Here is a 17314-nt window from a genome sequence, read left to right as displayed (position 1 = left end):
TTAAGTTCCAAACTATTTTCCTAAAAATATTTATATAAAAAATCATGAATTTGTTTGTGTTGTTGCTATGGAATTCAGTTAAACTGTATGCAGATGCAGATTCTATTAATAAGAAAAAAAATGAACTGTGTACTCCAGTGAACAAAGATTACCCTATGTTTGTATTAGAAGGTTGCTATGGCAGTGCATATGGTTTTATTTGGTGGAAATGTGTGGTGAAGTAGAAGGAAGTCATATGTATGCAAGACAAACAAATTGCAGCAAACAACTCAGAATAAATACTGAAACTGAAAGGGTAGTTGTGGATGACATTAAACCAGGAAAACATCACATGGGTAATGCAGCTTTTTTCCTGCCAGCCTCTCTATAATTTGGTAAAAAAGGTTGCACTCCTGCTGTGTCCCAGCTCTGTCAGACTGATCTGTTGGACCATGGCAGTGTTTCTAATGATGTTTTTCCTTGTTAAAGCTCATTTCCTGGGCTAGCTCTATGGATCATAACACTTGTTTTGGAAGCAAAGTTTCATTGGCTGGATCTGTCTGTCTTTTTTTACCACTCATAATTGAACCTGCTGAAAAGCAAATTACATTTGAAAGACCAAATAGATTTTTCAGTAGACTTAACTAGCAGTAATATAAACCCTGGAAGCTGCTGGAGACTTGACTATACCAAGTTCCTGTTGGTGCTAGAAGGGGTAGGTTTTTGGAAATTTTTTGTTTCTTTTGTTTGTTTGTTTTTAATTTCCCTAATATGGGCACAGCACAAACAGTGCTGCTGTTCTCACTCTTAGGTATACCCTTTCAGGCTAGGCTTGCTGCACATTGGCTGGTGCTGTGGGAAATTTTTCAGTGAGTTTGTACCTGCTGTGTTTTTTTCAATAGATAAATAGGATGTCAGGACCCAGGTTTCTCAATCTGTCTTCTTTTAAAGCTGCTTCATTTTCTTTCTTTCAGTACCACCAAGGGAAGAAAAAGAAAAGTTCCTCCACAACACTAGCTTGTTTTCTCTTTGCCCAAAACAAAAAATCCAGCCCACCCCTTCCCCAACAAATCTTGGCTATTGCTTGATGGGGGTGCATTTTTTAGGGGGGAGGGGAGTGGGAAATGTTCACTGTATTAAAATGTTTAATTTTGCTTAGCACAGTATTCTCAGTAATGTGATGAGCTGATATTGCCAGAGTTCTCCATATAATATTAGTGGAGCTTTTCGGAGAAATTGGGATCGTTGAGCCACCCACGCAGGCAGCCAGTGTTGTCCCATGGCATGTCAGTATTAGACTGCAAAGCTGATTCCAGCTTGTTTTTTGTCCTCTTTGATCTTAGTTAAACAAAGATCTGTGATCTTTACCACAGAATTTTCTTCCAATATAGCAAGACAGAAGTTGGCTTCTTATTAACATAAATAGCTTTGTAAAAGCTAAAAGATGGTGTCAGAAGATGGTGGTAGTACAATACTTTACCTGTCTTCTAAACAGTTCAGAGGAAGGTATTTGCTGCCAGCTACTGTTGACTCTAGGAATTTTTTTCTAGACTCTAGATACATATTCTGAGATCCTTCCATAATTTCCCTTTTGAAATGCTCTTTCTTCTCCCATGGACTTTCAAGACCAGGCATGGGCAGAGTTCTCCCACTTACCCCACTGCAGCGGGACATAGTAGATAAAACTGTGACCTTCTGACTGCAGATGTAACTGCTGCTTAATACTGCTGCTCTAAAAGTGGGGGTGACTTGCATTTGACAGACTCCCAGCACTGGTATGTAAATATTGTAGTGCTCTGTGGCAGCAGCACCCAGCCTTGCAGTCCCATGGACTGAATGGGTATTGTGGGGTCAGTCCCAGGGGGTGCAGTTCAGCACACTGGCCCAAATTTGGCTGTGCACTAGCCCTATTCCTCTTGCCTAGATCTGGCTGCCATCTGACCTGCAGGGCTACCTTAACTGGCCTTTGGGGCTCCCCACAGGACTAGAAGTTTGGCAGCAGGGCGATTTAGCTTTTAATCTTGCCACCGCTCCCTCTACAACATTTCTAGATCCTTGGGAAGCCTTATGGGGCAGATGACACAACTCTGAGGGTTGGATCTGGCCTTTGGTCCACAGGCTAAGCATCCCTGCTCCATGACACACAGAGTTCCAGTACCTGAGCTCTGGCCATGTGTATATTCCCTAGAAAAACATGATATTACACAGCCCCAAAGCAATGGAACTTCAGTGAGGGTAAAAGGAAGAGCAACAGGACTTACTCCTTTCTGGGTATTTAATTTTTTTAGCTTATTAAGTTTGATTTCTTTTTTCTTTGTACCACTCTGTTTGAAAGAGATGTCTTGTTAGTGTGTCTACTCTAAATTCAGTCTAATGAGCTTTCTGGGCATTTATGATCTTATTTTTGCACATGCTTTTTAGCCACTAAAATGCATTTGGTGGTGCAGTGATAGCATGGTGATATCAGCACAAATCTATTAGCTTTACCACTGCAAACCTTTGAGAGTTAGTACTACAGTTTGTTTGTCAAAGCTTTGCAATACAGTGGAACTAGGTCACCTGCCTTCTGAGCAGATTGGATGAAGATATTTGCTCCCAGCTACTGCTGATAACAAGCTGGGGTAAGAATGCATGTCATGTTTGTATCTTACATCAACACCGCTTTTATCCTGAAGGAAAAGGAAACAAATGTGGTGGAAAGAGGAATAAGCAGAAGCATAGCAAGGTCATTCAGTGCCTGGGGTTGGGGGGGTTATACCAACCACTGTAAAGTGGGGGAGGGGAAGGGAAGTCTTACTTGCCCAGGCTGTCTGCACATGGAATGCAGCTGGTACTGCTGCCACACTGCTGTAACTGGTGCCTTCCCCGTGCAGAGATCCTGGGCAGCAGAAGGTGTTTGGGGCAGGGGATGGCATTCTACCTACTCTCCAGATACACTGCTGGGTGCAGAGCTGCTCCTATGGCCAGGCAGGGGTAGTGAAGGGCTGTCCCTGCTGTAACAAACACTCCAGGGGGAGAGGATTCTGGTGTCCCCTTGTAGTTAGTGCTCCAGGTCTGGTGCCCCACTCATCCCATCAGAGTAACATTACTGTGAATATGTTTCTTTTTAGTCCATTTGTTGAATCAGCAAAGTGGAATCTATTCCTCAAGGGTCTTCTGTGAATCTGTGAGATTAAAATAAGTTTAGGGCTGGAAGGGACCTCAAGAGATCATCGGGTCCAGTCCCCCTGCTCTGGGCAGGAAAGACTGCTGGGGTAAAATAACCCCAGCAAGGTGTGCGTCCAGACTCCTTTTGAAGATCTCTAGGTGCCTGCACCACCTCCGCTGGGAATCTAGTCCAGAGTCTGGTCACACAAGCCGTGAAGAAGTTTTTCCTAATATCCAGTCTGAAACCTTCTTCTAGGAGTTTGACCATTGCTCCTGGTTTTCCCCTGGGGCGCTTTAGTGAATAATTGTTCACCTAGCCCTTGATGCTTTTCCCAGTATATTTCTAAGCTGCCCCCAAATCCCCGCAAAGTCTTCTAGGCTGAACAGTCCCGTATCTGTCAGCCTTTCCTTGTATGGCTTGCTCTTAAGGCCTCTAATCATATGAGTGGCGCTTCTCTGGACTCTCCCAAGCTTCTCCACATCCTTCTTGAAGTGCAGTACCCAAAACTGGATGCAGCACTCCAGCTGTGGCCTTACCAATGCCAAGCAGAGTGGGAGAATAACTTTCTTAATTTTGCTTAAGATGCATTGGTTGATGCATGCCAGCATGTTATTTGCTCTGCTAACAGTAGCATCACACTGATGGCTCATATTCATTTTATGGGCAATTATGACCCCCAGGTCCCTTTCAGATGTTTTGTTTTATCCAATATTTTCTTTCTCCTCTTCCCTCTTAATTATATATTGCTATTTAATTTTGCTTGTAAGTAGATGTTACAAAATATTCTTGAATGTGTCTTTATTTTTCTTTCTAAGCCTCTATTGGCACACTGAAGGTTTTTTCTGCATCATAGTTAATATTCATTTGTAGTTTGGTGGGCTGTCTGAGCAGAAGTGTTTAACAATGCACTGAGTTTGTAGAGGAAATGCTCCTTTTAGAGAGTGCAGAGATGGCTTTAAACCAATTTACCACATTCACTTCAACTTACCACCTGTGCCTCAAATAGAGGAACAGAATAACTGAGGACCAGGCCCTATGTCTTTCCATCAATTAAAAATAGACTCCGTACTTGCTATACATGGCCAGCCTTCTATTATGAGCCAGGGAACTTGTCCATCTCTGTATGGTGCATGTTGTAGTGTATACAGTGTGACTGAGTAAAATCCAATGATTGAGGAGGTGGAAGCATTGCTAGAAGACAGCTGTGCTGGGCAATGTTTGAAGCTTAACTGAGTTTTTTCCTTTCTGAATTCTCATCTGTATTGTTAATTACAGATGAGAATTCCACTGCTATAGAAAGGATGTGGACAAGTAGGAGAGAATCCAGCAGAGGTCAACAAAAATGGTTCAGTGGCTGGGGGACATGACGAGAGGAGAGGCTGAGGAAATTGGGGTTATTTAGTCAGCAGAAGAGAAGACTGAGAGGGGATTTAATAACAGTCTTTGGAAGGGTGGTTTCAAAGAGGATAGAGCTTCTTGTCAGTGATGGCAGATATCAGAACAAGGAACAATGGTCTCAAGTTGCAGCAAGGGAAGCTTAGGTTAAATATTAGGAAAAACTTTCTCACCAGGAGGGTAGTAAAGCACTGGAACAGCTTACCTAGAGACGTAGTGGAATCTCCATCCTTGAAAGTTTTTAAGACCCAGTTAGACAAAGCCTTGGCTGGGATGATCTAGTTGGGGCTGGTCCTACTTTGAACAGTAGGTTGGACTAGATGACCTCCTGAGGCCCCTTCCAGCCCCTATGATTCTATGAATTATTCTAGTGACTTCTGTTCCCGGCAGTGCTACAGCCCAATTGATATTAATAGGATTGTTCCACTATAACTGAGCAGAAGAAGGGGAGGGTTTTGCTTGTTTAGGTTTCTGTTGAAGAAATATGTTTTCTCCCTTTTAAAATCTCAGCAAGTTTCTAATCCTACCATTTTGGTCTGTGATTTAGTTAGATTTCAGCAGTGCTATGGCAACAAAGTTTGGAGCCGTGGGGCAAAGCCCACAGCAACAGCTCAGCCTCACCCTGTGCAAAGATTCAGGGGCACACGCTCCCTCCTTCCCCCCCCCCCCCCCCCCCCCCCCCCAATGCCTGCCTGGGAGTACACACAGCGGCAGGAGCTGCCCTTCCCCCATCTCCGCGCCCACTAAAACAAGCTGCTCATGGCTCCATCCCACACCCTGCCCCATTTGGGCAGCATCTGTTGGCACCCCTTTGCTTTGACACCTGGGGCGGTTGCCCCACTCCCCGCCCCCCTGCTGCTGGATTTCAGAAGCTCTGGATTTCAGAAGCTAGTTGGGGTCAGACTTGGTCTTGTTACTTCCAGGGAAATTAAACTGTTTTGGATGGCTCAGTGTTTTATGGTTTCCTTCTGATCTAGTACTGAACCAATGTCCCCAACATATTGCTGGAAAGTACTGCTGGATTTGGAGACGAGAATAAAAGTATTCAGGATCTCCATTTTTAATAAAAATGTCATCATAAGAGAACACATTGTTAATGCTTTTATCCTAGCTATACTCTGATATGGATTTTTGTGTGTGGTCTATCTTGGAAAAATTTCCCTTGTGGCCTGAGTTAGATAAAAAACTCATAAAAGAACATATAAAATTACTTTTCTGTGTTGGCTGATGCATTTGAATCCCATAGATGGCTGGATTTCAGAGGTGAATGGAGTTGTTAATATATTTCATGCATATAAAGTGCTTTGGGCTACCTCAGGGTGTTCTATAATACAAACTGTATTTAGCAGTCCCAGATCAGTAAACAAAATTCTTGCAGCACTTGCTTCATCTGTTCATGAGTTGTAATTATTTGTCTGGTGTCTTCAAAGTTTAGGTACCTTAGTGATGGTTCCTTCATAATCTGTACACAGTTCATCTGTTTCTGGGGATTTTGTGCATGTATTAAGTGGGCAGAAAAATAATTTGCATGCATAAAGGTGAAAAATTGTAATGTGCCTAAGTTAAAATGGCTATGAAGCAGAGCAGGCAGTAGTTTAGCATAAAGGGTCAATCCTGCAAGGTGCTGAGCTCCACCTCCCATCCGTGCAGATCTGACTCCTGTCCCTTCTGATGCAATCATCAGGAAATTTAACTGTGAAAGTCTACCTGTCTGCTGAGCAAGCAGGTTTATAACTTCTCTTAGTGGGGTGGATTCTCCTAGTAGAGACACTCCTGACACAAATGTCACCTGTCTTGAAATGTAAAGTCTGCTTCAAACCCTAGGGGCACTATAGTCTGAGGCTTTTATAATATGCACAAAATGTATTTTTCCCTATCCTGGTTTTTAGAATGGTTCAATTGTTTCTCTCATAGTATTGGAAAAAGAGATGCAACCTGGGGCAGTTACCAGGAATTGAAAATTTCAACCTAAAGATGTAAGTTTGGCAAAGTCATAAGCAGCTGTCATTGTGGTCTTATAATGGCAAATGTTGGGAAACCTGTAGTGCTAGATAACAGCCCTGCATTTTATATGGGATTGCCTGGCTCTAAGCCTGTATCTGAAGCTGCTTTGGGGGAATAAAGGTGGTCAGGGATTAGTTCACTTTTAGCAAGAAGATAGCTTTTGAGGTGAACATCTTCACACATCTGCTCCCCATCAGTTTGCCTGTTTGTAGTACAACTTCAGAGGAATTCCAGCAGAGGTGGCTGAATATATTTCTTGAATCTGACTTCCTGGTGAGTGCTCTAGAGTTGCCTGTAATTTTTTCCCCTTTTTCAGGGGAAGATAACATAAAAAGATGTTTTTCTTTGTTGCCTTATGTGAATAAGGTAAATAAACATGCAACTCAGTATGTGTTTTATGGTACTGATTGTTTTAGTATGTAAGAGGAACACTGGGCACAAGAATAGATAGAACTTTGGATTACTTTGGCATTTGGGTTCTGTTCTGGTTCTCATCATTGCAGTGTTTGAGCATTTCTTATGTGAATAATTGGCATGTTGAGTTCTTGACTGGATTTCATGGAGTCTGGCCCTGGTTACAGGAAGTTCCACTCAGAGTAGAATGGTTTGTTTGGTATTGTTAGTGGGGGTGTGTGAAGCATGTAATGACCTACTTTTAGACATGCTGAGCACCCCTAGCTCCTCTTTACATGAGTGGTTTAGGTACCTCTTAGAAGTAGCCTACTGTTCTTTTAGCATCTGTTAAACAGGAAAGAAATCATGGGCCTTAAAAGGGGATTTCCATGTTTTATTTTGCTATTTGTTTGGTAAATAAAATTACAGTAATGATCATAAAACATAGTTGTATATCCTGCTGTTTATAGTTTGAAGGAAGCCCCTGTGCATACTGTTCTCTGTTCATGTACAAAGCACCTGGTTTTCTGTTAGGGCACCGGAGAGGAGGGAGATGCTTGAGGAAGAATAAAGATTTTTATAGCAGGTGTGTAGGAGGAAGTGGAAGGTAAGGCTGATGATTTCTCTTACAAGATACTTTGCTGCAGCATTCTTTTTCTCTGATGCTTAAAAAAAATGTGCTCTTCAATATATTCTATAAGATGCATTCTCTGAGTAAAATCCTGAACCATGAAAGTTTTGTTGCTGACTTCAGTGTAGCCAGAATTTTCCTACCCTCTTTTAATAGGATAATTCCATTTTGTATACCCTAGTTCCTATTAATAGGGCCTACTCCTCCAATTTTTGCTCCCTGATTCCAGTTAGATTACTCCTGTTAGTGAAGATTATAAGATCAGGACTGTAATTTACTAAGCACTAAAAGCCAAAAGTATGTCATTCATGCTGGGACATGACTACTATTCTGTTTTACACTAGACTTGGAAGTGCCATGTGTATATTTAAAGGGCAGTCACCCAATTTAAATATGGGTATATTAAAATATAATAACCCATTGGTACAAACATACTAAAATTTGGGTTAGCTAAGAATGTAGCTATTATGTGCTTACCTTTGAGGGACATGTCCCTTTAATTCCTTCCCTGCAATAAGCCAGCACATGAAACCAAAAGGTAGCATGTTGGCAATACAGTCTATGCATCTGATGTATAAACTATTTGCTGCTGAATTTGAATAGAAGCCCACAAAAGTGTTCCATTGAGTTTCACACCTTTACTACCAACAAATATTGTACTGATAAGTTTTTGGTATGGCTAATATTGGTGGCCAGGTGGTAAATTCCAAAACAACTAAAGTTTTGAATGCCTCGAGGGAGAAAACCTGACTGAGCAGAAAATACGGTTATAATTTTTCCAGCAAAGCATCACCTGCCATATGAACTGAGCTTTGGCTACTTGTTTGATTGATTGAATATTTATGTCAGACTTTCATGGGAAATTAACCTTAACCCAGCACCAGACTGTCAATTTGTCTTTTGCCATGATATTTAGTAACTATTTTACTTCTGTGAAAATGCAAAATCCCTCATCTGTTTCTGTACAAGGATTTGCTTTCCTGCTTAAGAGTATTGTGAAATGTTTTGCTAGAGGACTATGTTGACGACCAAAGAGAGGAGGTATGAGAAAAGGAAACCTACTCTGTCATAGATTTATTGTTAGCCCTATCTAGTCTGCAGCTTTATAACATCCAACATTAATGTAAACAGTGATGCAACTTTCTCAGTGTCCCAGACTCACATGAAGAAAAATACTTTTTATTATGTTTAACTATTCAAAGGGTAGATGATTGACTTCATTCATTTCAGTAAAACATTAAAGTGTTATTTTATATGTATACATTCTCTTCTCTTCCTTTATGTGTGTGTGTGCATGTATATATAGATATAGGAAGAGAAGAGAATGTCTGTCTAGCTTTTACTCTCTCTATTGGAAAAGTACTTGAAATTCCTAGCATTCTTCTCCTGTTAAAGGCATGTTTACTTTTAATCACTGGGTTATTAGGATTAACACAAGTCATTGCTTCAAGCTCATTTAGTTTGAATTTAGTGAAAACTAACTACCTCCTACAGACTCTGTGAAACATTCTTTTTCCACATAACTATTAATTTGTAAGAAGCAACTATTGTAAGTAATGTGATCCCTGGCTAGTCACTTCGTCTCACTATTTCACAAAAGTGTGCACGTATTATATTCTTGTGAAACACCCTATTTTACAAATTCCAGCAGAACTTGAATATTATGACAATATGATAAAATCAAATAATTGATATGAAGACTATTTTGCTAAACACAACTTAGAACATTCCCTAATCCACAAAGAAAGTTAGAATAATCGTTATTTCCACAGTAGTGCTGGTCTTAGTTTTCAGAGGGACTAAGAGTTTATAGAAGTTTAAGCTTTTAACAGAGTAAGTCCATATCTATTACTGTTCAAAATATTCTGCTAAGAATAGGTAAATATTTCTTTATTAAATGATTAATTCCATAAATAATTTTTTTTAATTCATTGAATATAAAATTAAAATCATTTACAACTTATTCCAGTATTATGGGGGGGTCCAAAAAAAGCTACATTTTGATAAATAAAATATTCAGCTTTAAAACAACTGATTTCTGTTTGCTATTAAACTAAAGTTGGTACATAATAGCTGCCACAAGTGAACACTCCAAAGTGCCCACCTAAGGAAGGAATGTAACTTCCAACTTGTGTTTGGGGGGTGGGGTGGGGAGGGAAGCATAATGTTAAAACTGAACAGTATTGACAAATTTAAAGTTTTCATAACCAGAACAAAGATTTATCTGATCAGTTACAAACAGAAAACAGTATATCAATATGATAAGGTGCTCCAAAAAGAAGCAATGAAGTTGCTCCACTATTATGAAGCTTTAAATATGCTTATATCTCTGCTGCATTAGTGTCCAGTTGCACAGTGCACTCTTGTATTATCTCAAATGTTGCCCTCACAGGGACAAGGCACCATTTTCCACCATTAAAAGTTCCTTTTTCCATTGCTTGTTACTTAAACTCTGTTAACATCCCACCCCAATCACAATTTAGTCCCTAAATTTGTGGATGTCGTTGAAGAGTCTGTAGTAGGGGTAAGCTTCATTCGCATGTGGACAGTTGTAGTTGCATCTGCAAGACTGGATCATCATGATGTTCTTAGTGAAAGTTTCTCCATCATCACAGCGGAACCTGATCTTGATAGTCCTGGTCTGCTGAGGAGTACAGCATCTTCCATCCACACAAGAGCCACAGTATTTGGGACGATACTTCTTCACACTGGAACAGCCAGCGTAAGTGAACTTCACTGGGGATTGGGACTTCTTAGTCTTGGTGCATTTTTTCCCCTTCTGCAAGAAAGAGATGGCAAATAATATGGTTAGTAGAAGGTCTGTCTCCAATCTCCCACCTCTACCCAGGTCAGTTATTTGGCAAGAACGCCATCATAGGGATCGATTTACCTTTAAGGAGCCATAGCTTGACTGTCCACATGGCCGCACTTCACATATTCTGCTCTCCTTGACAAGTTTGCAGTCAGGATTATCATTCGTGACCCGGGTAGAGAGGCCAGTTCCACAGGTCTTTGAACACTGGGACCAGGAAGTTGTTTGAACAATGCACTTGGGACTCTCAAAGGTTTGACTGTGTGGCTCGGATCCAAAGACTAAAAAGAAAAAAAAGTGGAGAATTTGGCATGAGTTTCTCAAGTATCTTGGCTCCATCCCCCTTCTACTAAACTCTTCCCTTCCAGCCCAGCCCATGACCATCAGGCACCAAGTTGCCATACTCACCAGGCAGCATTTTCAGCCCTCCTTTCACAATGGCAATTAGCTCGTTGTTCCTGGTTAGTTCGCCTTCTGAAGCATCCAGACCCAGCTCTTTGCTGAAGAAGCCTTCCAGGTCCTCCAGGCCATCTTTGCTCTCATCACACATCCACTCCTCACAGCACTGGCCAGGGACTTTGACCAGCCGGGGGCTGGGGCAGCCCAGGTTGGGGAGGGAGAGCTCTTGGGGGCAGAGTGGGATGCAGCCTACAGCTCCATCGATGCACGTACACTGGTGCTTGCAGTTGGGCTGGAAGCTTTCTCCATTCTGGTAGATTTTGGAGTTATATTCACATGGCCTCCCCTCGGACTGGGCTGCAGAGGAACAAAGAGTGAGGAGGGGAGTTAGAGGTGAGATGCTCTTTTCAAGGCAGGCAGATTTGCTGCTCTGTTAAATTCGCTTTATGGTAACATCCCCCAGAGACTGGAGGCTAGAACAATAAGTTAGTCAGGAATCACTTTTCCTTCTGCGCTTTTAGTGGAGCCCAGACATACTGAATCACATTCCAGACTGCTGAAGTCATGTGCCTTTCTGCCAAGCTACCAACAACAAAGCATAACCATACATGGACTCCAAATTACTAAACTTCGCCACTCTGGGGACTGTTATTTTTTCAAGAAAGCCAAGCCACAAGTCTCTTACCTCTGCAGATCCCCTTCAGAGCCGTGGGACTGGCGCCGAAATTGCATTCCAACCCCTTGGTGTGATCGCAGGGCTGGCTCTTGCTGCAGTCCTCGTTGAGTTGTTTAGCGCAGACCTTGCAGCATCCGCAGCCGTCCAGGACCAGACCCACTCCCGGGGCGCACTTAGGCACTTGCAGGGGGCACTGGCAGACTGCTGGGCACGTGGAGAGTGCCTGGGGGGGCCAAGCAGTGCGCGCCGGTGAGTCTCGGTCCCAACCCGCACACGCGCAGCCCCAGCGTACGAGATCCGCGCCCCCCCCGCACCACGGCCGGGTCGCCCCGGCACGGGCCCGCTTGGCGCAGGGGAAAAGACCCGCCGCGCTGCGAGGGCGAAAGCCCGGGCTGAGTCTGGAGGTGACGGGCGAACTCACCAGCCTGCACAGGCAGAGGAGCGCGGCGAGGCGGACGAGGCTGCGGCCCTGGCAACTCATTGCTAGCGGATGAGGGGTCGCGGGGGTGGTTCGGACACGAGAAAGGAGCCGCGGGCTGCTCCGAAGTCCTGGCGGGCCGGGAGGGCGCGGGTGGGCTGTGACGGCGGGCGGGCAGGGGCTGACGGGTCCGCTCCTCTCGGGGGTCCCGGCGCCGTCTGAGCAGGGAGAGCGCGAGCGGCTCCTTATATAGCGCGCGGCCGCCGCGTGCTGCAGCTGCACTGACGTCGCGCGTTCCAGAACGCCGGAGCATCCCGCGTTCCAGGCATCTCCGGAATGTCTCTTGGCGCGGGCCGCGGCCAAGCCCCGCCCCGTCTCGCTCGCACCTTCCCCCGGATCCGCCGCGACCCTCCCGGGGGTGCTGCGCGCTGTGCTTTAGGGACGCCGGGGCTTCGGGGCCGGGCGCTCTGGCAGGGGTTCCGGAAGGAGGCAGCACATCTGCCGGGGGGGACGAATCGGTGCCTGCTTCGGATCGCGGCCAAAAACGTTCCGAGCTAGCGCCGGAGAGCGCGGGTGCGCGCCTGCCGGGGCCGGGCGCCTGCCTGGCTGCCTGCAGCGTTTGTGAATGGGGCACGTGCACGAGCCCGGCTCCCCCGCGCCTGGCGCGGCTCCACGGAAACCTCTTTTTTTGTTATTGTTGGGTTTTTGTTTTGTTTTTGGTTGCGGGGGTTCCCCCGCGTGTCTCGGTCCGCCCCGCCTCCCCCCCCGCCACGGGACTGCATCCCCCTCCTGGACCCGCTCCCCAGCCCCCGCCCTCGGGAGGCCAAGTCCGAGCACTTGTGCCTGTAATGCGCCGCCCGGGCGGAGAGGAAGGCGCGGCAGGGATGGCAGACGGGGCGGCCGTCGGCCGCTGCCCTTTGCCGGGATCCCGGGCAGCCTCGCAGTTTCCCTGCCACGGAGCTGTGCCCGCAGCCCCGAGCGCGGCTCCGCGGAGCAGTGAACTCCGGGTGACCCGCTGGGCGGTCGCGGTCAACATCTGCCGGAGCCCGCATTAACTGGGTAGGGGAGCCCGCCCGCTTCATAGGACTGCTCCCATCCGGCGGGCGGGCGGGCAGGGAGGCTCTGCGGGCTTTTCTGCTGTGTTCCCCCCTAGTCAGTCAATCTCCGGGCCGGTGACCGGTTGCAGTCGCAGCCCTGGAGCTCCCCGCCCCTCATTTCTCTGCATAACCAGGTGCAGCGCCGGGCTGGGAGCCCCGTGCCCGGGTGCAGGCCCACGGCGAGGCGGGAGGGGCCCGGGCCCGGCGCCCCCCGCTCCGAGCCGGGGGTTTCCTTCCCGAGGGTCAGGGTCGGGGCCGGGCGGAGAGCCGCGAGCTCCCGTTGTGGCGTCCTTTCTTTTGGGCTCGGGGCGGTGTAAATGTTTCCAGATGGTGATTTCGAGCCCAGACGTAACAATATTGCCATATTTGGTAGAGCAGTAGCCCGCATTTTCCACATTTTTCTGCTGTTATCCAACCACAAAGCATTCTTGACAGCTTGGGATGGTGTTAAATATAGACCTCGCTTGTGTTCCCAGGGCAGGAAATTCTTTGGAATTCCTGTTTTTCACGCAATCCGTCTATCATGATTTAGGAGGAATTGCAGTCCGGAGCCAACTGGCTTGTGCTGCAGTTTGCTGGTTTATTAGGGCGGGTGGGGGTGGGGAGCGAAGCCGTCGGGGCTGCTGCCCGGCACCGTTACAATAGTCCCCCATTCCGAGGATTTTTCTTTGCAAATGAGATTATTGTTCCTAACACAGGTTTGGGCTTTCTTCTCTTTTCTGCCTCCAAGGCCTGGAGGGGTGGGAAGAGCGGGCTCGGGAGACCGCTCAGCCTCCCAGTGCCGTGAACCGCAGCTGGGGGGGGGAGCCGGCGGAGAGGGAGGGCATGCCAAGAGGAGGGGGATCTGATGAACCTGTCTGCGCGGCATTTCCATACAATGCGTGCCTGTGTGCGGCTCGGGGAGGATGGGGAAGCAGAGCCCACCCGCCCCGCTGCTCGGAGCAGGCAAGCCCAGACGTCTCGTCGCCTGCTCCTTTCCCCCGCCGAAAGGGTGACGGAGAAGAGCGCGGCGCCGCGCACGTGTGTCAGGGTAAGGGGCTCCCGGGGCCAAGCCTGGTCAGGGGGTCGCCGCGGGGCCGCTTCCTTCCTGCGGGCGTTGTTTGTCATTGAGCACGGCGGCAGCCGCGGCCGGGGGCTCCTCGCTGCCTGCGGGGCGGAGGGGCGCGCTGCTGGCCACGCCCCAGGGGACTGAGATTTATATTACATTACATGACATGATATAGGTATATCTGATGTTTATATTACATGACACGATCTAGTTATGTTTCATTTTTATGTTATAATACATTACATTTTATTATATATTATATGATATTAGGGGCCCTGTCTTCAGCGGAGGCTCGGAGCAGCGGCCTGAACCTTGCCGGCGGCGTTTCCGAGACACGCGCGGTTTCGTTGCGCGCGGCCAGGCCCGGCCCGGCCCCCGCGGGAGCGGCCCCGCGATAAACCCGGAGCCACGAGCAAACCCGGCTCAAAATGGTGGCGCGCGGGGCTGCTGGCAGCCCGCCCCGGGGCCGTGCAGGGTGGCGCACGCCCGGCGCCGGCCGAGGGCATCCCTGGCCCGGGGGCAGGCGCTGGCCGCGGCCCTGCTGGGCCCGTGCCCGGGAGCGGGTCGCTGCTGCCAGCGCCGCGCGGCCGCTTCCAGCTCCCGCCCATATTTGGTGAAAGCCTCGGAGCGTCGTCACCCGCCCGCGGCTGGGCGTGAGGCAGCCGCCGCCTCCAAGCCCTTCGGAGCGGGCGGAAGTCGGAGGCCCCGAGCCCGGCCCCGGCCCCGGCCCCGCGCGTCGCCTCAGCCCGCCCCCGCCCGGCCCGGGCGCTGTGAGTCACCGCGTGACGCACTGTGAGCTCTGCTCCTCTCGTGCCCCCCAGCTTGGCGGGGTCGCAGCCTGCGGCCTTCCTCCGGGCCCGGCCCGCGCAGCGAGCGGGGGCCGGTCCCCAGCACCTTGCATGTGTTGTGCGATCCGCGCCGGGTAAATTTGGCCGGCTACAGGTGCCAAGTAATCGCGCCCCCCCCTCCCCCCCAAGCGGCTGCCTCGCTGTGGAAAGAACCAACCTGCTAGAAAGTTAGTGCTTGAAAAGGGAACAGCTGTATAGATGGTTTCTAGCCAGCTTTAATTTAATGCAATCGAGCCCTTCCTTGAGGATGTCTCTATTTTGTGCATCCCACGGGAGCCCTTGTGCCTGGGTGTGGGTGGAAGCAGAGGGCAGCCGTGGCCCAGGCGCAGGAGATTGGGTTGGCAGCACCCAGCGTGCTGCACAGTTGATGCCTTTCCAAGGAGCCTCCTGTTGATCCAGCTGTACCTCGGCTGTCACCGCCAGCTTGTCCCAGCACCCTGCTGCAACCCAGACACAGCTGCAGAGGGGCTGGTCGGGGGCTCCCTGTCTCCTCTTGAATCTTTTCATTAGTTCTTTTCATTCAAGTAAAGCTAAAGTGATGCGTGGGTCCCTGGTTCTGGGCCCTGTTTTCCCAAAACAAATCCCATATGAGCAGCAGCACTGCTTCCTGTCCTTTACACACCAAAGTGCCTCAAACAAGAAAGGAGATTGCACTCAAAAGCTTGCTAAGAACTTTTTTCCAGCTTCTCAGTTGATCTAAGAAAAGATATCACATCTGCTCAAAGAACCTTGTCAAACAAAAAGGGAGTTTTAGTCTCTAGTCACATATTTGTTGGACTCTCTCTTGAGAATGCCACTGTGGTGACAGGTTGTTTGCGTTCATACCTATCATAAAGAATTGGTGTGACACCATTGCGTAGCCACCAGTAACCTTTAGATTGAACAACTTTCAGTGTCTGTTGACTTGGCTGAGTTACAGCTGGTAACTAGGAGGAGAAAGACTTCATATCCTGTTTCCAACCTCAGAGCTATCCAGTCCTCCAGGTTTCCCTGTTGTGAGGTGTATGCTTTTTTAGGATGCCTTAATTTGAAGATCTACCAATTGCTTTTGAGGTGGAACCCATTGCTGATACAGTTTTATCCAGGATGACTAATATTCTGTGAGAAGTGCTACTGTGATGTAAACTGTTTCTATTACTTACTGTTGGGAACAATTTTTTAATATGGCAATTTTCTTGTAATAAATATGCGGAGACCTCTAAAGCAGAAGAAGATACACAACAGAATTAAATTGGGTTTAACAGACTGGTCCTATCTTTCAGGGATTCATGCAAATATTTGGTTTTTGTTATTTTTTTTTTTACAATCAACAGATACCCAAGTTTTAATTGAATTTTGGCTTTAATGATGCTCAATAAGTCTCACACAAACGTCAGTGAATACAGTGTTGTTGAAACATTATCTCACTTTACCAGAAATTTCACAGTATTTCAGTGGAAACCTGTAAATTGGACTTAGTTTGCTGAAAACAGAACCAGTAGTCACTGGAAAAGCTGTGAATGTTGAAACAAGTCTGGGCTGAATTTTAAGTAGTTAACAAAATCTGAAATTAAGTGAGCTTCTTGTGGGTTCAAGGTACCTTGTGAGCCTTTCATTCACCACTGCTGCACACATTTCCCTGTTGTAATCCACACATATACAAGACTGTTCCTACTTCTTCAGAAATATGCTTTGGAGAAAGAGATTGAGGGAAATAATGTTCTGCCCTAAGATGATGATGTCCACTAGAATCTAATTAGAGTCAAGTGTCAGAATTTTTGAGACACTGGATAAATTGGAAAATGAACGCTACTCAGAACAATTCACATAATGAAGAGTATGTTAGTGGCTTCTCCTATTTTGTGCATTTGCTGTTTGTTTGATAGAATCTATTAGGAGCATATAAAAGCAGGGATTTGGAATGGTTGGTTATACTCAGGTTGTGCTAGATTGGGGGATGTATATCATAATATTCATTTCACGGGCCTGGATTTTTAACTTTTATTTCTCCAGGGAAACAGGTTCGCTGTGGCCAGACCAGGAAAATGTCATTGAGGGGTGGTACTGGTCACCCACCTAAGAATTTCAGTCTTTCAAAAATATTTTCAGGGACATTGAAGTTTTGAGAGGAACTGTATGGAATAGATTTTCCTGTAGGTGCTACTGGTTTAAGTGAAAGGATGTGCCCAGAACTGAAATGGAAACATCAAAGGGTCATAATTAGGTGAATTTGAGGGAAGGTTCTGATTAAAACCAGAACTCAAACCTTTCTGTACTGTCTTTAATTTCCTCTTTCCCATTCTCTTTTTCTGTTGCTCATCCCCTACCATGTGTTTCCTCCATCTCCCCTCCTCTCTGTTCTTCTTTTCCCTGTTTCAGTTTCTTCTCTCACCAGCCTTTCCTCTTTTCATGTTTACTTACCTTAGATTGGGCCTCTTCTGCTGCTCCTGCCAGGCCACTGGTTCCTGCTACACTAAATCTGCTCTT

At 46.9% G+C, this 17314-nt stretch overlaps 1 protein-coding gene and 1 long non-coding RNA gene across 2 annotated transcripts in view; one reads left to right on the top strand and one right to left on the bottom strand.

The window, feature by feature from the left end:
* Positions 1-9425: 9425 nt before the first annotated feature.
* CCN1 (cellular communication network factor 1) lies at positions 9426-12088 on the bottom strand. The gene is made up of 5 exons (XM_006277505.4): positions 11859-12088; positions 11447-11660; positions 10771-11118; positions 10441-10643; positions 9426-10329 (listed from the first exon to the last, which is right to left on the bottom strand). Exons 1-5 carry the CDS (start codon positions 11916-11918, stop codon positions 10030-10032), a joined length of 1125 nt encoding a protein of 374 aa, XP_006277567.1. The 5' UTR covers positions 11919-12088; the 3' UTR covers positions 9426-10029.
* A 1708-nt stretch (positions 12089-13796) lies between these two features.
* The window catches only part of LOC109283576 (uncharacterized), a 47983-nt gene continuing 44465 nt past the window's right edge, over positions 13797-17314 (top strand). Inside the window, exon 1 of the long non-coding RNA XR_002090798.2 lies at positions 13797-13982. This is a non-coding gene — a long non-coding RNA (uncharacterized LOC109283576). The remainder of the gene's footprint in view (positions 13983-17314) is intronic.

Source organism: Alligator mississippiensis, chromosome 5 (genome assembly GCF_030867095.1).
Source record: "Alligator mississippiensis isolate rAllMis1 chromosome 5, rAllMis1, whole genome shotgun sequence".
NCBI lineage: Eukaryota > Metazoa > Chordata > Crocodylia > Alligatoridae > Alligator > Alligator mississippiensis.
The sequence above is the reverse complement of the archived record's forward strand: the minus strand, read 5'-3'. Positions and strand labels throughout refer to the sequence as shown.

What these genes read in the sequence shown, in the direction of transcription:
- CCN1 (XM_006277505.4), bottom strand. Translation starts at nt 11,918, where the DNA reads ATGAGTTGCCAGGGCCGCAGCCTCGTCCGCCTCGCCGCGCTCCTCTGC. An exon ending in TCTGAAGGGGATCTGCAGAG is followed by an intron (nt 11,119 to 11,446) that starts GTAAGAGACTTG and finishes GTTCCTCTGCAG; the next exon opens with CCCAGTCCGAGGGGAGGCCA. An exon ending in AGGGCTGAAAATGCTGCCTG is followed by an intron (nt 10,644 to 10,770) that starts GTGAGTATGGCA and finishes TTTTCTTTTTAG; the next exon opens with TCTTTGGATCCGAGCCACAC.